Source organism: Ascidiella aspersa, chromosome 1 (genome assembly GCF_963924565.1).
Source record: "Ascidiella aspersa chromosome 1, kaAscAspe10.2, whole genome shotgun sequence".
Taxonomy (NCBI): domain Eukaryota; kingdom Metazoa; phylum Chordata; class Ascidiacea; order Phlebobranchia; family Ascidiidae; genus Ascidiella; species Ascidiella aspersa.
Genome location: NC_139447.1, coordinates 8,793,395 through 8,816,308, shown reverse-complemented (window position 1 = coordinate 8,816,308; position 22,914 = coordinate 8,793,395). Strand labels below are relative to the sequence as shown.

The 22,914-nt window shown below is 38.0% G+C and overlaps 1 protein-coding gene across 1 annotated transcript in view; it reads left to right on the top strand.

Moving 5' to 3' along the window:
* LOC146167083 (anoctamin-5-like) overlaps positions 1-22,914 on the top strand; it is a 40,339-nt gene continuing 17,425 nt past the window's right edge. The window contains exons 1-9 of the mRNA XM_083390835.1: positions 1-546; positions 5,612-5,844; positions 6,994-7,116; positions 15,767-15,928; positions 16,272-16,490; positions 18,133-18,237; positions 19,093-19,200; positions 19,799-19,917; positions 22,525-22,659. Coding sequence (XP_083246961.1) covers positions 171-546; positions 5,612-5,844; positions 6,994-7,116; positions 15,767-15,928; positions 16,272-16,490; positions 18,133-18,237; positions 19,093-19,200; positions 19,799-19,917; positions 22,525-22,659 — 1,580 coding nt within the window. The 5' untranslated portion in view covers positions 1-170. The remainder of the gene's footprint in view (positions 547-5,611; positions 5,845-6,993; positions 7,117-15,766; positions 15,929-16,271; positions 16,491-18,132; positions 18,238-19,092; positions 19,201-19,798; positions 19,918-22,524; positions 22,660-22,914) is intronic.

Below are 22,914 nucleotides of genomic sequence, written 5' to 3'. Positions count from 1 at the left end.
TTGTAAATTAGGAATTTCGGTCGAACACAAGAAGGCTTGGAGCAGCCGGAAAATTGGTTCGTGGACTTTAACTGACTGAATGAAAAAGTTAAACTGCCAAAAAACTTGATTAAACTGGATTAACTCTGGTCTATGAACAAGAGACAGCAATCTGATCAATCCTCTTTGGTATGTCGCGGAAAGACAGAATGAGCGGTCAATCGAATCTCGGCTACGCTCCAATGAACTCCGATGACGAAGGAGGAAGAAACGAGTCCGTTCAGCTCTTCGAAAATCCGGAAGACGCCTTTGGATTTGCCGGAGTCACACCTTCGGGGGGTTACGGGGCCGTTGCTAGGGACCCCGTTGCCAGGTCGCCTTCCCCTGAGGAGGACAAATGGGCCGGACACTACCCCGCCGGGTTTTCAGAGTCGGGGGCCAAGCAGCTCCCGATCCCTGGGGTCCCCGATTCCCAGATCCCTCCTTTGGATGTCTCCACCACTAAGAAGAAGCGTAGGAGGAAGAAGATTGCCCCGATAGACACCAGTGACGTTGACGGTCTTCAAGGTATATTTGCGGCGGTTAGGATTGCTAGATTTTAGTTGGTATTGAATTTTAGAGTTTAGGGTGTTTAGCGTGATTTTACCTTGAAGAGAATAAGTTCCAAAAGTTCCGTTGAATGAATATCAAAGCCCATACAGAAGTGGGTCGCACTTTGTATGCGTTTCAAATAATTCTTTATTCGTTTACAACACGTTCAGTGTCAATCACCCTGACGAAGGCGGCTTGTATAGGTTGCCGAAACGTTGGTTAACAATTACAATTACCAGAGGAGCTGTTTTTTGATTTATATTACCATGCCTGATAGCAACAGTTTATATATGTTAAAACAAGCACTGGTCCAAGACTTATACCAGGCAAGTCAGTCCCTTCTTTGTCATGTTGGAAACTAATACCATCGAAAAGTTCACAAATTTATTTTTACAATTATGCGGGCTCTGATATTAATTGTACGTCTAACTACCACGTATAACCTCCAGCCATTGTGCTCCAAAAGTTTGATGTGTAAGTTTTTTTTTTTGCCTTTAAGCAGTAAGGCATTTAAACTTAAAGGGCAAAATATGTTTATTTTTTATTAGGCTAACAACTAATGTCACTGTTTTGATTCATGATCGAAACAAAAAGATTGACTTTTTGGATAAAAGTACCTTTTGCACCATTCCAATTTTCTAATAGTTTGCTCTATTCGTCAACTTGTTAAAAAAGTTCTATTTTTCGGTTTCAGGCGTATAATCTTTCTAACGAGGAAAAGTAACGAATAAAAAACGTTTTTTTAATGCCCGGGAAAGTCAATAAGCGATTTTCAATCGAATCGACTGGGTCCAGCGTAAATCATAATATTTTTATAACTCAAACTATGTCAGCACTTGTAAATGGAGCTGCTATTTCTCTTTACAATTAAAAAATTAAATTTGTTTTACAAAAAACGCGAAGTCTTTGGGTAACGGCAATGGGCGATGCCCAAAATTGCCTACAGGATATACCCTAGTTTCGTGAGACCACCTTTATGACCATTCAAGTGCCATTAGGAGACACTTCAGTTTAGGCTGGCGACATCTAATTATTTGGGAAAACGCTTTAGCATAGCTCCTTTGCAGCCAACAGAGAGCATCTCATTGATGTATACACAATACTGTTGTTTTACAAGCCAGTTTCGAAAATTCTGCAATGTCCAATTTTTCAGGTCAGTTTTGGTTGCGTAACTTAAAATTGCTGACAGTAAGATCAAAATAACAGTAGTCTGTCTAATAACTTTTCCTAACCATGGTATTTGCGCTCGATTATGAGAGAAAAACTGAGAGCATGCGAATTAAGTTAACAGGAGCATATAGGTTAGCTTAAACACAAAAGTTACTGATGGTATTTGATGAAATTATGTGTTGAATTGATTCGGAGGCAACTGAACAAAGGCGATGGCTTCAGAAAAGAGTCGTTTGTCAAGTTTTTCGTGTCTGCAATGTAAAACGTTTAGTGGCTAAACACGTCGAACCAAATCGCAAAAAAATATCACAAGCCTAGACCCTGACCTATAGCTGATGTCATTGTGTAGAGCAGGTGCTCTTAAACTGTTTTCAAAGCAGACCAGTCAAAATGTTTTAGGTTCACTTGGACCAGTGTCGGCGTAAAATATTTAAAGAAAAACATGATGTTTTGGTCCAAAAATTGTGAAACTAAAATGAAGTCTACTACACGAAATGAAAGTATTTTTTCGACTAAACCCTTTCTTTTACAAAGTTCGTTTTATATTTTGTCTTATGGCCAGTTTTAACCCGGGATTCGGTTTCAAAGGCACTATAATTATAGAAAGCAGATATTTCATAACTAATGATATAGCAACATTTGCTGGAGTTGTACGTGTGTTCAGGTATAATTGTAAGACCACTTGGCATTTAATTGAGGAGAACGTTATTGTCACCGAAATACTTCAAATAGTCACTTTATACAGCCAAGGTTTGGTTTCGATACCTCTATATGCCAGCTGTGAGAATAAACAGCAAAAGTCTGCTATGTGAAATCGAATCGGGTTTCAGCAAAAGACGCCGGACCAAAAGCGCTGACGTAAACAAACGTGAAGGCCCTTTTTCTTAAAATTGAGACTGATTAGCGCCATACCCCGAAGTCACGAAATAAGACAACTGGAGGCCAAGCCATTTCGCTTTGTAGCAGTTCGCAGGCTAAATGTGTAGCCCCCGCAGGCCAAAGATAACACGTTAGCGCACTGTATACGTCAAACTGATGGCAGCCACGCCGGTTGCTAACCGGAAAACGGTAAAAATTTGTACCGGAAAAACTGCAGAATTTTGTTGCGCAGTGAAAGTGTATGTTGTGGTCGTTTCACTGTGCAATTTAAGCTAAAGCGTCAGGTATTTTACAAAATTTTGTGCAATGTGAACCTTTGTTGTTTCAGCAGAAAATGGCTAAGCCTGAGTGATAAACAATTTGAAATGCGCATATTGTGGGATTTATGCGTATTTACTCAGAATGATTAGGATTAATATCGCGTTTAGCAAAGCTTACAGCAGGCTGCTAGTTGAAAAGCTGTAGCACAGAGAATAAGTTATAAGTTGTAGTCAGAATTTTACGGCGGTTGTTTCGCTAATGGTTGAATTTTTAACGCTTGGCTAATTGACTGTTAAGTTGGTTTGGCGATTGTGTCTCGTGGCGTGTAAAATTTCACGAAACGTTAGGTTTAAAGGGCAGAAAGGGAGCATGCGTAAGTGTTGACAGATCAACTCCAAGTAAAGATGACACTTTTTGTAGATTTATGTTTCATTTTGACCCTGTTTTGGGTCCTTTTTTGTATTAACGTTGTGGCCAAAACGTCTGAAAGGTGTAATGCAAAACGATGGTTATATGAGGACTTCATTTTTAATGGACATTAACCTACACCAAAACTTTGATAACATTGCAAGTTATGTACAAGAGGTCGAGGCGACTTTTGCCAGCTTTGGAAACAGATAGTTTACCACGGTGTTTTTACACAGTAATTATAGATATGTGGGGCCTGTTTTTTGAGCAATTATGTTAGCTGAGTAATGGTGTGAAAAAGGGCATGAGTTCTCAAGAGGAACACTGAGAAATAACACGCCAGCTTTCAGGGATGCGAAATTTTCACGAAAGGGGAGCTCAAATAAGGGAGCAGTAAAAATGAGTTTCTGCTTGATAATGTCCTGTAAAACAAAATGCGCCTAAACTCCCCAAGGAAGAAGATGGATTTGGGCACCCAGACCAAAATGGACTTACATTGCTAGATTTACTCAGAGTACTTGAAAATTATAATGTGAAGTTTAGATAATGTATCCAGCAGATTGTCGGAGTTACATTAAAATATTGTTTTGTTATTTTCGGGTTGTATTTTAGGAAAGTTGGCTTCTTATTTAACATATATCTGCAATATTTAAAAAAATTGCTAATACCAAAATAGTTGTTTGCGTTTTGTGCAAAGAAAAGTACCAAGTATATGCTCAGGAAAGTGTATTCTTATATACTGGAGTTTGTACGAACTGACCAAGTTACGTCCCTGTCTTTCAGGTTGTTGTATCTTCATGTTACAACAAAAAACGTAGGGTCGAAAATAGCCAATTTAGGGTAATTGTTACACTTCTTCACATTGTTTTGTCTTATTTAATCGCAAGACGTTTTAAAGGTGCAAAACGGAAACATTTTTCCTGAGACGCCAAAGGCGCCTATATAACAGTTTCAATCAGTCTATAGATAGCCAGGCGAGGTTTTAAAATCCTTCCTAAAATACCACCCTGGTAATTTTCGCCCATCCAATAAGCATCGAGTACCCAGTGTGTGCGAGCTGAACATAACAATGAGTAACCCGTCGACAACGCCCCATATAAATGGCCAGGATGGCACGGCACACAATACAAGGCCTTTCCTTTCCGGGTATGCGTTAATCAGCGAGGACAAACAATGCGATTCCAGCAGGCAACCCTTATTTATTGTAAAGTGTGTACCCAAGGGCGCGTATGCAATTGCCGAGCCCTACAGATTAAACAGAGCACCAGCTAGGATGAGTCATAAACTAGCAGCGTGTTGAGACTGAGAGCCAAGTTTTATCGCTTCAATGTGTGGCATGTTGCCAAGGTTGTTTTACGAGTTTATAACGTTAAAAGTAGTTCGTCGTTAAAATCAGTAGTTTATTCTTTATTTATAGTGAGACCCTTTTTGCTTTTAGCTTGCAAATTAGCTCACAAAGGAAGGAAGTTAGGGAGAAGTAAAGGTTGCATTTTTTGTACGTTTCATTCAAAATAAAAAAAGTCGCGCGCTTTTATGTGCTTTTCTGCGGTTTTGCTTTGCAGAAGTTTTTGTGTAGCGCCCAGTTGGAAAACTAAGGTCGTATAATAAGAAATTGCCTTACTCTTTTAGCACACTGCAAAGTTCACTGAAAGGAAAATACTCGACAAAGGTAACTAAAGTAAAAAGTGTGCTGGATAAATCAATATAGACCAGTGCAGTGGTTCTCGGCGCTTTTCTTTTCTGCACCCCTTTCAAATCACCAACCAATTCTCGCAAACCCTTCTATATTTGCTTATGTATCATAAGTTATGAAATTTAATTGTTAGACAAGTAACTTAGAAAACAGTAACACAATATCAGAATGGAAGTTTTACATTTAACTGAGCAAAGAAAAAAAATTACAGTAATTCATTTTCTGTGTCTGATTCAGAACCCCCGCACCCCCTTGGAAAAGGTTTCGCTTTCCTGGTTAAGAAACCCTGATATAAACAGAATCGAAAGATGTGCTTACTGTATAAATTTATGTATGCAGAATCGAAAGATGGTTTATTTGACGAATTAAGAGCTGAATGTTGTATACCGTACGAAAAACATGTTCTTATTTTACCTTTCTGCTGTAAAGGTGTCACACAATTTTTTTGTTTGACATATCACGATAAATGGAGGACAGAATGGTGTTTTATTCCACGAAATAAAATGCAGAAGAAGCCATAGGGGCATGTTGAATACTTTTGTGCGTTAAAGGTTTTACAAAAGATGTTTGCTTTGGACACAGAATTATATTTGAGCTAATTTTGCAACATTCTCTCTTTAACCTACCCAGAACCTACCAAGGGCGACGTCGAATTCAGAGACGGCGAATTCGTGCAAAAGGCTTTCACCTCACCCACCTACACCGAGCCCCTGCCCCGGGCCCTGCCCCCTATCAACGCTAAGGCGGCCACCTTCGCAGTGACGTCATCGGCCATTCTCGGCCCCACCCTTCCCCAGCTGGACACATTGAGTCGACCCACGCAGCTAGTCGACGATAAGGGCGAGATGTCCCACGACAAGAATGTGAGTCATTACCAGTGTTAAAACAAGTAGTTTTTTAAATGAGTCGGTTTTTTTAAATGACCCAAGTACCAGTCATTTCAAAAAACAATTTAATAAAGTCAAGGAAATTAAAAACACTGCGAGGCAGGTCTGACATTAACGATAACAACACTGATCCACTTTGGTGGTTACGGCACCACATTATACAAGTTTGCAATTTGTTTTGCCATGTTTAACTTCTCAGAAATTTCTTTCAGTCATAAAGTAAGGCGCCAAGGTGGTTGACAAAAACAAGACTCTAAAACCGAGCAGCTTCTCTTTAAAAAATGCGCTGCACCTATGAATATTGTCAAAACTTGAATAACAAGTGTTTTCATAACAAGGTTTTTTTTTTTAAGAGTGTACCCTATTTTACAGGCTTCGGTGAGGCATATGAATCACACCTCGTAACACCAATCGTTAAACGTTAAATCCGCGATGAACGACTATAATAGCGCTGCATCGTATTTGCACTTGTTGTCATTTTCAGCTAGTTGTATAATACAAGTGAATTGCATTGACTTTTCGTCGGCGTTGTAAATGTTTGCTTTCATGGTAAAATTAGGAAGCCTGGAAAATTTACAAATCCCAAAATTGAAATGCTATTCTATTTGTGTTTTTTTTTTGCTTTGCCAAGTTTTTATTATGTCGTCGTTTACCTTGTACGTAAATGTCACACATTTTAACATGAAACACCACTATATTTTAATCAATTTATATTTATTCACTCTACCTAATCCTACTGTTATATATAGTTAAAATATGTTGTAAAATACGCTACATTTGCCCGGCGTCCCAACTGCTATAAAAAAAACTATTTAAGGGTCCACAATACGTGGCATTGTGGCCTACCGGTTGAAAAGCAATTTGCGGGAATAACAGTAGTCAAAGTATACGTTAGTTTTATTTTTACAAAATACAGGACAATAGGACATAACTGTAATGTTGGAAGGGGCATGTTGTAAGAGAGCAAAGTCGCCAAGCGGCAAATGAAATTTTGTATAGAATCAGATCGCAATATTTTTAGTCCAAAATATTAGGTATCGGTTTTTGAATAAAGTCCGTTTCAGACATCCTAAATCCTAAAACTAAGATAGTTTCATTAGGATTTAACTTTTTGTTTTTACCCAGGGCACGCCAAACCCGGCTTTCGACGGAGTGACAGGATTCGTCTCACAATCTCCCGGTTCGCTGAAACAGACAAACATTCAGCTTAAGGGACCCGTTCCGGGACAGACTTCCGATTTCGAAAGGGTAAGAGCCGGATTATCTTGTGCGAGGAAGAAAGATGTTAGGCAACAACTTTCAATAAATGTTTTTTTTAAAGCGACGAGTACGGCCCAAGTGGTCGGACTAGATACGGTCATCACGACTAAATTTTAAAGTGATAAGCAGCACTAGGGGTAACAAATCATCTACTAATAGATACTGTATTTAATTAATTGCCTAAATGTCGGTGAATTTTGTGAATGTTTTTTGCAATTGAGCGGTTTATTTAGTCATTTCCGCGGGAGGTTAGGCAGAACCTTTAATTCCGGAGTAAACTGTAAAAAAACTGTATACATAAACATATTTTAGTAATGACATCTGTAGAACAACCGAATTGCAAATTTTAACTGCTATTATAGGTAACAATAAAAGGGTGCGGTTATCAATATAGTGTATATCCCTATAAGTTATAAACAGTAAACTTTAGAAGTTGACGAAACGCCAAACGACAATAACAGTGAGTGTGGTTTATCATTAGTCGCATGCAAAGTATTATTTTCCTAAATTAGCGTTCGTTTTCCTATTATCACACTCCGCCCAAACAGTGTGTGTTTGCCTATACTTGAATCCGACACACAGAAGTACAACTGTGCGAATGGCTGAACCAACTTAGCTGGCCTTGCGACGTACTTGCACAGAGTGTGCTTCGCCGCCCTGATTTTGCCAGCTGTTTGCATTTTACCCGCAGCCTTACGCGAAAACAACAGAACAACGCAGCTTCGCACAAAAGCTAGATTTGCAAATCGTTATATGCCAGTCTGACAACGCACTTTGATCGACATCTTAGTTCAGTTCTAGATGGGCGGGGCTTGTTTGAAAAATCTTAAGTGATATGCAATAGCAGCTACAACTGGCATAGCGCGTTTGGCTTTGTTTTCTCCTAAACTAAAAGTATTTCGTTATAAACAAATTAGGTTAAAAAGAGCACGAAAACAGATATGGCTAAATAGCATGTTTTAGGTTGTAATATTGTATTGTTTTGTCATGTGGTGTTTCAAACTCTTTGATCACATAAAATATTATAGTACCGCTACATGGCAGTATAGGATTTACTACTTTGAGCTATCTAAACTTACACAGAATGAAATCAGTTCATCGAACCGCCAGGCCCATTGAATAACAATAACCTGACCTGAGTAGCCCTGACTTAATGGTTTTGCTAGCGTGGCTTATGACAATTATTGGATTACTTTCGGTGCTTCCCTGCTGTTTAACTATAGGGTCTCTTGCGTGTATGGAACGTACAACAATCTCCCAAGGGAGTTTAGTTCACAGTATATATCGTGCGTTCTGCGAGATTGCTATAGTTATAAATCTAGCTGAACGACAATAGATTGCGCAGAGTGTTTAGTATATCTTTGTATAGTAGTAGTCTGTGTCGCTAATAGCCTGTACGGTAGTTATTTGTACAAGACTGTTAATTCTATTAGGCTTGCTAAGTGGGTAATTGGTAGTTAGAAATAGCGACGGGGTATAGATATACAGTTGAAAGTAAGTTCAGGTATCCTTTTGATTTTTGTGTCACAGCCAAGATATCGTTACCACCATGTGTATTAAAATACACTAAGAAATAGGTAGGCCTACAACTGAATTGTTAGATCCCAAGCACCGTATTTAATATAGCCTACCAGGGCAATTTTATTGTATTTAAATTAACCTTACAGTTAATAGTTTAAGAAAAGATAAGGCAGTTAATCGGTGGAGTTTGTCATTTTAAAATGAGGCCTAATTATCGCTACGCATGATTGGACACAACCTAACGCTTGGATAGCGATTAGAATACTTGAGTGTCCTTACCCAAAATCATAACTGGTGATATGAAAAGCGATAAAAGTCGTTTTTACAAATACTACTTAGTCTTAAAGGGTCCACGTTCTACACTGACTGTTTTTGCCTCGTCTTAAACGTTGCTGATTGTTAATGCCTTTCCGGTTCAATTCAACGTAAATCATTAATAATATCGTAACATAGCCAGTGCTGCTTTTATTGACAAAGGGGTATTTTGTCGACAATAAATGTTTCATACCGGTAATGTAAACGGCTTAACTTCTTTTTTACTAAAATGATAAGATAAAATGTGGTAAAACAGCGTTATTTTCTTGTGTGTTTTATAGCAATTTAAACTCTTAAACACTTTTAACAATTATCATTTTAACTTTATTTTAGTTTTTTTGAATATACAGTTTGTTGTGTGAATGTCTATGGCCTGCTGTATAAGCAATAGCACTTCCATATCCGCAGTGTTGTCCTACATTAAAAATCCCATTGAATGTGGACCGTGAGATAACTTCTGTTGCTGCGAACATGCGATACACTAGGTTAGTGGTCTAGTACTGCTGCATCTCATGGCAATGTGTTGATGTATCTAGTATGTCTACTGTATAGCCTTCTGTTATGGCAAAACACTTCCATATCCGTAATGCTGTACTACATAAAAAAAATCCGTTCTAATGTGAATAGTTACTGATGCTGCGAACGAGCGATACACTTCCTTCGTGGTCGACAATGGACAATTTATTGATTTTCGGCCCTTCTTCGTTGTATTCCACGCTAGTCAAACACTACTATTCAATGAGCACTCAAACACTGCACAGAGAGGCTTGTTGTCAAAAGGTGGAAGTGCGAAAATCAAACACATCCTGACAGCTTTGCAAAGAAGTATGTGAAATACAATTTAATGTAAAGCCTAGCAAGAGAGAAGAAAGGCCAACTTTCTATGGTCTTTATAAAGCTTCTGATTTCAGTAGAAGTGCTTTTTAGGTTATGATTTCGCTTGAGTTACACTTAGGGTCACATGAAGCCTTTATAAAGTGTACATGTGTAGTGTAGTGTAGTGTAGCCGAGTGTAACGTGAGTTTGGCGGGTAGACTGAGCAGTTTTACAATTAGGTAATCAAGCGCAGCGTGTTAAAAGAGGGAAACGTTGGCGTTTTATTGCCCCATGTCCTCGTCTGGCTTAAAACAGCGCAAAATTAATATTTTACAAGGTCTGGCTCGGGTTTTAGTACAGGGCCGTAATCTGTGACAAGATATGCTGTAAACAGTGTTTCCAGCATTCCGTTTGTTGACCGGACCCTGCGGTTAAACAAATTATATCAACCATGTAAACCCCAAATAATTAGAACTAAATATTTGTACCTTACAACAAAACGAAATGGTTTTGTTACTATAGCTGTAACATCATATTATTCATGTTATTGTTTTAATATAAGTTGTAGTTGGTTTAAAAGAGTTACTTGGTTTATCGCACTTGTCAAAGAAAAATACTTTAGAAGATGACTGCAGATATTAGTATTTTCTAGATTTAATGCATTTATGACGTTTAGAACTTCTCAAAACTACTTTTCCGAAAGCCACGAAGTTTGGGCACGAACATATCTACGAATGTCAAAATTCCAAGTAACCCTGAAAACGGTTTAAAATCGTAAGCTAGCGGTTTCAAAAATTCAAAATACCGATAGAAAGTAGGCAATTTTACTTAACCCCTATGCACATTTTGACCGCGGCAAATCACAATCGCGTGTTTTCAAACAATTCGCACTTTCTGCTAATTTCTCGGTTGGCGTGTAACCTGTTTGCAAGAGCGCTCGCGACTGCATTTTGTCCCTGAATAATGCATGGCCTCGCTGTCCGAACTAGTTGATCGGCCACTTCGAAGGTGTAATGTCCGTATCCAGTTTCGAGAGCAGGTCGCCTAAATCTACAGGGCACCAAGTTACGATAGACTTATTTACTTTGGTTTCAAACGCACTGGAGCGTTCTAATCCATATGTGTTTTACGTAGTTGTCAGCAAAACTGGTTTGTTTGTAAACAGGGCAAAGATTTGTAGAAAGTTGATACAGGTTTTGTTAGAGTTAGATCACGTTTAAGTGTATATACGCTATGGTATACTATTAGCTGAAACATACTTAGTATAAAAAGTGGTAATATCATAGTATTGTATGTATTGTTAGTTGTAAGCCAACAGCGTTGGTTTTGTATTTAATTTGTTCCTTTTGTCCAAAATTTGGCGAACTAGAAGGCGGTATCATGCGGTTTATGAAGTGATTTATCCCATTTTAAAAGTAACTGGTAAAACTGAATCATGAGCAACGAGAACAGTCGAGCAGATAAGTTCGATGCTATCCCCGAAAAATCCGGGAGTTTACCGTCCGCTTCACATCCGCATAGTGTCGCTAGCGAGGGCGACTTGGAACACAGTGGGGAGTCAAGCGAAACCTTTGCGTCGACAAGTAACCTCATGCAAGGAATAAAGGTGGGTGCAGATGTTGAAAAAAAATGGTGAAAGACGGTATTTAAAATGCCAATTCCATCGCGTAAAAAGAAACTGTGCTTAATCTATATGGTACCTATTGAATCCCTTTTTAGGATTTGTAAACTACATTTGTTTTATGTAGTTCAGGGGTTCTTAAACTAGGGTTCGTTGAACCTATTAGGGGGACGCGGACTATTATAGGGGGTTATAAAGGCCTAATTGACATCTTAGTAAACAATTAAAATAAAACGCATTTGGTAAAGAAAGTGAATTTATTTAAAAAACACGCTCTGGCGCCTTTTTCTTAAATGTATTTAGACTCCTTTCCAGTTTCATATTAGTTTGACCGATAACAGCAAGTTTCCTTAGTCTACTTGCTTGATGACGTCAACTTACTCAAAAAATTTACGCCGACCCTGGTCCATAGTAAATTTTTTTTATGGAGTTCGCGTTAAAAAAAGTTTAAGAAGTACTGACACAGTTTTTTTCCCCATTTTAGTTTTCTCGCGCGACAAGGCACTTAAAACAATAACAAGTAAAAAAAGTGTTGTATTTTGGTTTGGAAAAACTCATAAATAGATTTACAACGGCCTTAAAATGACGAGGCAATTTACGATTGTCTTACTATACTATGATTGCAATCTAGTCTGTGACATTTGACATAGGCAAAACGAGGTGGTCACTAAAAACCGGTTTTACAGTTGACACGAATCCTACGAATTGTTTATTGTTGACCGATGCAAACCTGCTAAACCAGTGTTTTTATGTTTTTTTCCGTGGCAGGCCAAACTCTAAGCGTAAGTTTAACAACAAATGTTTGGCGACCCAATTCTTTTCACTGAACGTTTTGTAAGCTGAAAGTGAAATGAATTAATATGGCCCATGTCTTTGTAAACCATGTAAACTACTTCAGTCGGCGGTCCAACCAAATCAAACATCGACCCAATTTCGGTGCGACCCATAGGATAAAAAAAAATATTTGCTAAATCTATCATTTGCTGAATTTAGCAGAACATTTTTTACTCGGTCTTCTTTTTAACCCAAGCATGTTTAAAATCATGTTTAAGCAGGTGTAAGGGTATAGCTAGTTTTACTTAATCTTTTTTAAATGTATACCTATATCCAAAAATTAGCCAATAAAAAACTTGACCAACATCCCGAACTTGATCGACAATTAAAAACCACTGCTATATCGCACGATTTTGTAAGAAAAAGTAAACAGCGGAGTCATTTAGGCTGTAAAAGTGCAAAATTATTTTACAAAGCTAGTCGAACACTATTGCGTATTCTTGGCAAAGTTCGCCTTGGCATATACCTTGCCTAAGGCGTGAAGAAATATTTTGCAAATCAGGTTTGTGGTTGGGATTGGCTTGAACCTACGAGGTGATTGAAACTGTAGCGTGGAAAAGGCATTTGAGTCTGCAGGATATAAACATAATCCATTATGCAGCTGAGAGAGATGGGTGTCGGGCGTCGGGCGTCGGCGTTATTAAGCGTTCTCCAGGGAGTTAATTGAGGTTTGTGGCACAGTACAGTAAGGTTATTGTGTTGTAGCCATTGGAGAGAGTCCAAAAAATAGGACAGTCAGTCAAGCTACAGCGTTGGTCATTGCCAGGGAATTTACAGATATAGCAAACTTTTATCTGATTTTAAGGTTACTATTATACTTCTGCCTTTTAACGGGTATCGTTTTATTTAAAAATTAGAACTGTGGGTAGTCAAAAATTTGCATGTAAGACGTTCATGAAAGAGAGGCTAAAACAAGCGGATTTAAAAACAAACAGCCTTAGCGGTGCCTTGGTGACCGCATTCAAAAGAGGTGAGGCTACCGTAAGCAAATGCGGAAGCAATACATTCCAATTGAATAATGACTACTCGGTACGGTTTTCTAGTGACTTGTCTACCGGTGTATTCCCACGCAGAACACATTTTAGACTAGTTAGTAGTTACGTACTGACATCGTTGTTTGAACAATGATGCCTTGTGTTTTAAAAAGGCCGTCATAATGCACTTTGTTATGCTGGCAAAACATAAAAAGTGTTATCTTTATTGCAAGAGAAAACATTTATGCGCTTTTGAAAAACAAGTGTTTGTTGCGATAGCTGTCAAATTATTTAGGCCAGATGCAGGCGCCTTTTTCTAAGTCACCTGGTTGGCTTTGCTGTGGGTGGATATCGAAAGTGACCGAGATTTTAGGTGATCTTGACGATAAGGTAAGATAAGATTCCAAGTATGTCAGCTTAAATACTAGCTTAGTGAACAATTGTATAATTTATGATGAGCAACTTTTACTTTAAATAAGTCTTAAAAAATCTACAGGTATGAGCAGTTTGATTAATGCTGTTGTAAGGTAGAGATATATGGCAAGAAAGTTAGGTAGGTTCGGTAAACAAGTTAAAACAAGCTGTTGAGCAGAAAAAATCTGAAAAAAGATGCACAGGATAATAAATCTATGAGAATTCTGAAACTAATCTTTATTCATATTTTTGTTTATAATACCTTAGTTAGAGATAAATGCCATGTGCTTCAGCTGCTTTGGTTGCTGCTTTGACGAACGGAGTGAAAAGGTACTTGTTGATGATTGAAACTTCCTGAACTATCAACTGTTAAGATGAATCAGATTTATGCAGGGCCATTAATATTTTGTGCCGTTTTAGTATGACAATTCTTCTAAGTAGATACTCAAGATGGTAAAAATCATGTAGGATTGTTTAAAATTCAGTCAATTAAGATTTACACGAATATTCAGAAAACAATAAAGTTAACAAAGCTACAAAAAATCTTTTTTTGTTATGTTACCACGTTTTATAATTATTCTAAAATATTTTTTATTTCAAGAATAACAAGTTGGTCGCTGATAATCTGTTTAGCTATTTTATATATACATATATTGCTTATTATCACTAATTTTCTAAATCCAACATTCGGAACGTCAAATTAACTTGTTTGGCGTTCACAACGCCTTTTGGTAAAACACAAAGCTCTTCTAATGACCAGATAAGCTCTTCTAATGACCCAAAATAAGCTCGCAGCCTTTCGGAATTCGCTTTTACTTGGTATTCCATACAGCAAAAGCATGAGTATTTGCCTGTGTGCTTGAACCAGCAGTTATATTGAATAGGCTGCACGTTTTTACGGTCAGACTTGACTTGGCCACGTTTGTTTACACTGAAAACAAGAAAATTAGTCCGCTTCTCCCAAATTTAATTGCAAATGAGATATTGCATAGTGCAGCGCTTTTTATCCTTTTTAAATCGCGCAGCAATTTAACAAACTTTTTTCTTCGGGCAAACCGGTGAATCTTTAGCACTATACAGTGCTTCTGTTACAAAGACAAAATGATTCCGAAAACAAATTGTATCATGTGTTCCAGTAGGTTAGTGCTTTATGTGCTCCAACCAATGTTTAAATAGATATCTCAGTTAAAAGTGCACGGCAAAAACTTTGCGTTCCACCGGGTAAGAAGGTAGGATAAGAAAACTTCTACTGCTTTTAAGGTGATCTTCCTGTAACCAATAACTGCGTTTGTAATGTGTGCATTGCACAAATAAACGTGTAATACAAGTATGTAATCAATTTAATTAACAAAAGAGTTTGGCGATTTTTTGGCGCACGCAGTAGACCAGTCATTTAGTTCTTTGTACTTTATTTTATGCAACTTGCTTAAGCGTGAGCGTTTTATGCCTTTATATCGATTTAGCGCTTGATCTTATTTTAGATATTGATTTTCGACGGCAGAGAATGACACAACACATCGAAAAGCGACAGTATCTTTATTCCCAATCCCATCACTGTATTTACCCCCAATCTTTCGACAGCTTATCGATATATGTCAACTGCTGCAGAAAAATGTCAAATTGATTGGTTGTTTATAAAGTTTGTATCAGACCTACTGTCACAAAACCAATGGCAGGGTTACCACCAATCCGCCACTCAAGGACTACAGGAAAAACTGGACAATGAGAAGAAATTTGAGATGAAGACCTCGAAACTGAGGTCACTTTTTACTTGCCATCCCTGTCTATAGGCTAACGAGAGCTTCAAAGCATAGGTTGTTGCGCTAAATGTCGCGTTTACATTTTAAAACGCGTTTCCATACCCAAGTACATGGTGCCCTGACATTGTGGTTGTCTTTACGACAGACAACTACTGTAGAATAACACATCTGCGATTTGTACGCTGCTACAATTTACGGAAATCAAACTACCTTACGCGATGGTGTTTTTTCTGGCCACCCTGCGCGAAATGAGAACAAATTCACGATCAAGACTAAAATGAGACCTTGAAAAATTAAAAAGGACGATGCGGTATCCCTGTCTATAGGTCAACATCATCACTATTCCACAAGATATCTGTATAACAAAGTCAAATGTCGCACAGATTCCGAAAGCGACGCTCTACTTCAAAGACGGCGTGCGCTACATCGATTACGTCATTGCTTACGAGGAGGATGAAGAGGACACAAAATGCGCGGAGAAGAGGGAGAGGTTCGAGCGAGGACTGGAGAAGAAAGGATTGCAGCTTGAACGCGAGCCAAAGGAGGTTTGGCGCCGACTTATATATATATATATGTTTTGAATAAGTCCTGTAATTTGGGGCAGTAAGTTTTTGTTGTGGCTTTAAGGGCAATAGGCCACATTGCAAGCTCTTATTTTTGTTTTACTACATTTTTAGGCCCCCATAAGTTTAAGTTTGAAATATGGCTTTTCGATTTCAAAGTCCCACTTTTAGCGCATTTTTGCCCTAAATTTTCTACACAAACCTTGTATTTGCTTCAGCAATCCAGCGAAAACACTAAAATAGCGTATTTTTGTCCACTCCAACTTTATAAAGTTCTACCTTGGCTTGTCGAAACGCGTTAACGAACCCACATCATTTTGTGCAGGAGTCTCAAGACCAGAAGACCTGCTTCGTGAAGGTTCACGTTCCCTGGGAAGTTGCGATCCGCGCGGCCGAGAGGATGAAGATGAAGATGCCGCTCAAGGAGGACCGCATCACCGATCCGCTGGATAAGGAGGATGAGTTGGACTGCACCTCTTGCACTAACCTCCTCATGAAGGTCCTCAAGCCCTGCATCCTGGACAGCGAAGAAGTCAATGAAAGGGTAAGTCAGGGAGGGGGTATTTTGGGCTTTTGCGGCTTTTCATGGGTTACTTTATCGTGCAACCGTAGGGTGCTAGTGTTACTTTTTTTTAGTTTGGATTTAGAAAAAATGCATTTTTTAACATACTTGATGGAAAAGTGTTTCAGATCTAGCTATCCAGTACAGTCACGCCAACGCTCGTAAAGCATTAACTTTTTGATAAATTGTATACCAGGATTGTTGATTAGGGATGTGTTCTACTTGTTTTTTCGTCCCCATACCTATACCCGAAATAAGACATTGGTCACTTTCCTTTGATTTTTCGGTGTCTGCCAACTTTGTTGTGCAAACGTTTTTGTGGTATTTTATGTTATACATGTGGCTCGAAAAACTGACAAAAATTTTACTTCAGATTTAATTTTAGGGAAAATGAGGAAAAAAAGCTTTATTTTTTACCATATTTTCGAGAAAAAGAGCTTGACATATTTTCTATTCTATTGTTTTAATAGTTTGTTCAGGACGCAAATTTCTGCACTTTTCTCTCCTTGCTTGAAAAAGTAGTTTAATACTCCTATTTAATGTCGAGGTATTCTGTTCTTGCAATGTACATCGGTCCCAAAAGTGTTACAGGCGTTAAACTAGGCGTTGCTTGTAAGAGCGACTGTTCAGTGTTCAGTGTTGTCAAAAAAAATCGCTCGAATATTTGAGAAGTTACCGAAAATGTTAATACTGTCAAACCCGGCAACCTGCATAGCGCCATATATGCAAAAGTTAAAAGTGGCTAAAACAATATTTAAACAATTCAATAAAAGAAGTTCTAAAATTTTAAGTTAACCTTTCAACGACTACATGTGTTTATCGTTATCCTTCTATTTTTGTGCTTAAAATCTGCGTATTGGCGTGTTATGTTCAATGGTTTTGCTGTTGCGGCGCCTGCATTATGAATTATTAACCATGTATTGATTTGTTGTCGTCTGGTTCATATTGGCCGGTTTCGAAAGCCTAATTAGCTGTCAATTTTACGGGCCCCAAATGCACTAACGGTGTAGAGTGTAGACGCTATCGCAATAATCTAACCGTTGTTTTAACTCGAAAATATTTTATAAAACGATTTTTTAACCGTATAAATATAAATTGGGCAATTATTTTTTGGCTTGTCAAAAAAAGTTAAATTTGTGTCAAAATTTACACGTTAGGTCAAAATTGGTCAAAATTTTTTCGAATTAAAATTAATTAAAAATGCGCATGATTCACAAAATTAAAGCAACTATAGTCATTGTTCAGTTGAAATTTTATCAAATTTGTTTTTGATTATAGTAAACGACATTTTATCAGTATTATAATCTTATACGGTATACGCGAGCCGGTATAATTAACCACCCAGGCCTAGTTTATCGCATTAGTTTCAGCTCGAACTGTGTTTTTACTTTATAAAGTTGTGTATGTCTGATTTGGACAAATGTATTGGACAGTATTTGCTGTATTTTTTCATTCAAAAAAAATGTTTCGATTTGATTTGTTGGTTAAAAACGAAACAAATTCAATTGTAAATTCTTTAACCTTTCAAATCGCAATGATTGTTGTCTCTTTTGCACCTAAACAAGCGAGAAACGGACAGGTCCTTGATTTTTTTGATGTTACAAAAAAGTACCTTGCTTGTCAGGCGGACGACGACTGCTATACTGCCGAGTTCACCAAGGAGAAGATGGACTTCTTCGACATCAAAGACAAGAATCACTTCTTTAGCACTTCGGAACGTTCCAGGATCGTGAGTTGCATGAAGCATTTTAATTGCTCCCGAATAAGGTTGTTCGATACTAGACATTTATTCCGATACCGATACACGGTATATTAGACAAGAAGTATCGCGAACCGATCTGATACCAAATGACGTCACTACCATGCTTAAACAAGCAAAACAGATAAAATTGAAACGTTCAATAGTAATTAATATTAGGTTATTAAACCAAAATTTGCGTTAAGAAGTATAGTTATTATAGTTACCTTTAGTTTTTAACCTAGCTGTTTTGATTCACCTTTAAAGCGGAAATCACTGCGTTGAATTGCAAATCATGGCCAAAATCCCGATATTAATTTGGTATCGAATCGGCACCGATATCACGCTATTATCGAACGAGTACCGATACTATACCACTTGGCATCGGGCATAGGCTCCGATACGAAATTATCGGATATTTCTACTCGTAAATTAAGTTCTTTGTTCAACAACATTTTTTTTGTAAATCGATTGTATGTTATATATATAATTTTTTTTAAGTTTTTGTGTCAAAACTAAAAATAATACACCCAAAAAAAACGTTACATTTTTACAATCTCAGCATTTCTTCCTGGTTTTACTGCAGTTCCAAGTCATTGTGGCGTCAATAATGTGTACTATTCTATTGGAACGCCAACACAATGCTATAGTACAGTGCTTTTTAAACTTTTTTTAGTTTTGTTTTGCCCTAGCATCTATCTACAAATTTCATTCACCCTTGTCTCATGATATCATAAAACTATCTCGTCTACATATAACAGCACAAAATGACTTACAGTACAAACCCTTGTATATGTTTCAAAATTTTTACACCCAAACCCACATTGACAGCAGCTATATCCACAGGCTTATCGACTAATGAGTGAGACTCGCTACAGTCCCAAGCCAATCCACGTCGGAGTAGTTCAGCTGATCGCAGATGGAGCATACAAGGCTGCCTTTCCTCTGCACGAGGTACTTATTGTGTGGCTTACAATTTTGCTTGTTATTTTAAAAGACAAAAAAGCTTGAGCATAACAAGTTTACGATTGGGGCTGCAAAAATCAGTCTGTTGCAGAATTCCTTTTAGTCCAGTCAAGTTTTTAAACTGTTTTTGAAAATAAGCACATTTATGGTTATTTCTATGTGGTAAAAAGTGTATTCTGAAGGCGTCTACTTGTTAGATCATGTTTTTAGTAGTTTTCAGCACGTATCAGTTATCACACATGGCGATATGCAAAAAGGTTGGAGAACACTTACAGTTAACGTAGTAGAATTAGCTTTGACCTTTCAGACTTTATATTTAAATCTTAATAAGGAAAATGCGATTTTCAATGTTTTTTTAATTTTAGGCTAGAGCTTTAGTTGGCTAATTTAGTTAAACTTGAAGAACTTAAAAAAACAATTTTTAATATGCCAAAAATTAAACTGGTTTGTTTCTAAAAACAAATCATGAAATTACAAAAAGTGTTGCAACACTTTATCACCTCAGCCGGGATCGAACCCCAAACCCTTTACCTGTGGTTTTATGGTCCAGCTTCTTAACTGTCACACTAAAGTGTTTTTTTGTTAGGGCAAGCACACGAGCAAGGAAACGAAGCTTAAGAGCAACGAGAATATGCGTCGCCTGCTCTACTGGGAATGGGCGAGGTGGGGAAGGTGGTACAAGTTCCAGCCGCTAGATCTTATACGGTAAATTGACTTTTGCTTATATAATTTTGTTGAAATATCCATCCGGTGTAAAAGCTCATGTTAGTGATTTCGATACATCCATAATTAAACGCTTTTTTAAATACTTGAACTTTATTAAATCCAATTTAACGTATCTTTTATCTTAAAATATTTGAAAATTCAAGGTTGTGTCAATTTATTCTTGTTAAGTGATATTAGTTAAAAAAGTATAGCAGTATATTTTATCAAAAAATAACACTATAAAAAGGGGATTTCTCTTCCTTTCAAGCAAAAATCAACATAACGGTTACAACAAAGATTTAATCTTTAAATGGAAATTGCCTTTGAGTTGATTTGCATATTTAAACGTATAAAAACCTTATATTTTTCCAAATTCCTCGAATGTTCTTTGAATTAATTCATCTGTGCACCTTAAGGTATGTGCTTTAAAGTGTAACAGTAAAACAATTTTTAAAACTATTTGATATTTTATGCTGACCATGGCTTACTGTTTTGTTTTCCCAATTATATCCGAATTACGTCAAACGATCCAATTTTTTTTCTTTGAAAAATCTTCGAATGTCTTTGATTTGATTTCATAAAAATGTATGGACACCCCTACAACATCTTCTAACCGTTTAATGAACTCTAAGCGCTAAATATGGCCGCCGCGCCGCAGGATATATCTAGGTGACAAGGTGGGCCTCTATTTCGCCTTCGTGGGCTATTACACCACGATGCTGTGGATTCCAAGCCTGGTGGGTATGGCCGCTTTTGCCTATGGATTGGCCACCCTGATTCTTTGGGAGAACATCAGGTATTGGCGAGCCCTAAACGGGTCGCTTGTATGCGCGGTGCTTGCTACTGTTTGTAGGGGTGGGAATGCCCTAATGCCCTGCCCCACTAAAAAACGACCAACCGCGCGTTTTTGAGCTTTGAATTAAGGCCTAAAGTTGCGTGAGCTTAGAAAAATTCGCTAAAAATTGGCCGAAACTGATTACTGGCTATCGCTTGCGAAAAATTGGGAAGCAACTGATCTAAAGTGGGCCAAACACGAGCTCCAATTACGGCTTTATTCGAAATTGAGACAAAAACGCTAAAATTCTGTAAAAAAACGTGTGGTTTGCAATCGTTTATTTTTGTGGGGCATGGCTGTTGGATGTTGGTGGTTATAGGCGGGATATTGACCTATTGTGCAGTTTATACTAGGTCACCTTCAATGTATTAACTTGTTCACTCGGTGTTGGTGGCATGTGACGCGAATGCCTAAGTCACTTACTCTGCTGTCTGTTGCGAGGCGCGAGGTCTTTGAAACGAGGACCTCGAAAGCCTTAACTACCGTGAACCGCGGTTCTTCCAAACTTTTTAAATGGATCTCGCAAATGTACTTTCCCACTATATAAACAGCAGAAAAATATTTAATCAGGACGTCTAACATAGTTATTGAAATATGAGTATAGAACAGGGGTCCCGGAGTCCATGGACCCCTTAGTAGTACCAGTACGTGAACTAGTATTAGGGGTTCCATCTGCTGTAATTATAATAATGATGTATATTTGTAAAATAAATAATTATTTCAAAAGCAGAAAAAAAGTAGTTTAAAAAGGGTTTGCTGCCTTCTTTTCAAATGTATGTTGTACTAGAGTTCACTCTCACATTTGCTGGCCTGAAACAGGCGCGACAAAACAAGTTTATAAAAGGGATCTGCGCCAAAACAAGTTTAAGCACCCCTGAAGTAGAAAAATCCCATTTTTGACAATAAAATCGATTCAAATTTTAGGGCCTCATTAAAGTCAAACTCTAATAAAACCAAATTTCACGTCATTTGGGCAACTATCTCGACCAACCGTACGTTGATTATTGTAAGTGTTGTGCAATTTTAGCGCGGTTAAAAGCAATCTGTTGAAACGCGCCGCTTGTGAAATATTAATTCGTCACGTGATATGCCTTAGTGTTCTTTTCGCGTTGCGGATTTGCACGACGAATTTAGAACTTTGGTTCCTGGCCTGTATATATACAGTAGATATTTTGGCTTAACCGCACAACGTATATCCAGCTTACGCGACTGCTTTAAAAACGTTTGCTTTTACGACTCAGAAAACTATTTGAAAAAGATAGAAACAGAAAGCATTTTTCGTAATAATTCAAATAAATTGGCGATTTTAATCAGTTAAAAAACAGCTGATATTTCCGAAAAGGTAGAACAGAGTATCAACGTAAATTCTGGCAAAACGTAAAAACGCTACCAGTTTTTGCCTGAAGTTCAATCAAAACCAAAGGTTTCCTGCGAGAAACGATTTTTGCAGACAGCGGTTACAAATCGTTAGTTGATAAGTATTTCTTCTAAAGAAACATATCCCAGCAAGTAGCCTTATGCTGACAAAACCAATTTGCTGACAGTCTCTTGCAAGCTGAAACAAGCTTGCGCCCAGCCCCAACACTACCCCAAAAACGTAGCTTTTAGCTTTTACTTTGCAAGCCGGGTGGCTAAATGCATGTCGATGTTTTTTCTTTTCCGTTTTCGCCCAATCCCGTTCCGTTCCACCAATCGGCTGCGCTTTGCACGACGCGCCACGCCATTGGACAACGCGACGCCCACGTGACCTGCGGCTCGACCAATGGGAGCAGGCAGTACCTCGGCGACAAGGTGGCCCTCTACTTTGCATGGCTCGGCTATTACACGGAGATGCTCATCTATCCTACTGTGGTGGGCTTTATCGTCACCATTTACAGCCTGGCTACCCTGTTCACGTACACTCCCACGTAGGTGTTATAGCCACCAGTTTGGTAGCGATTTCGCGAGCGCTTTGAAACGCTAATAAAAAAGCGCCCGCTGAGTTAAAGTTGATCAGTGGGGCGGCCCCAGAAATTTAAAGTCTCGCGGCTTAAAATCGAATTGGTAGAATATTTGCATGGTTGATTGATAACAACATGTTAACCTGAATAAAAATGCTTTGGAATGCATGATACTTATAAATATGGTGGTGGATTTAAAAAAGGTGTTGCACGAAAATTTCA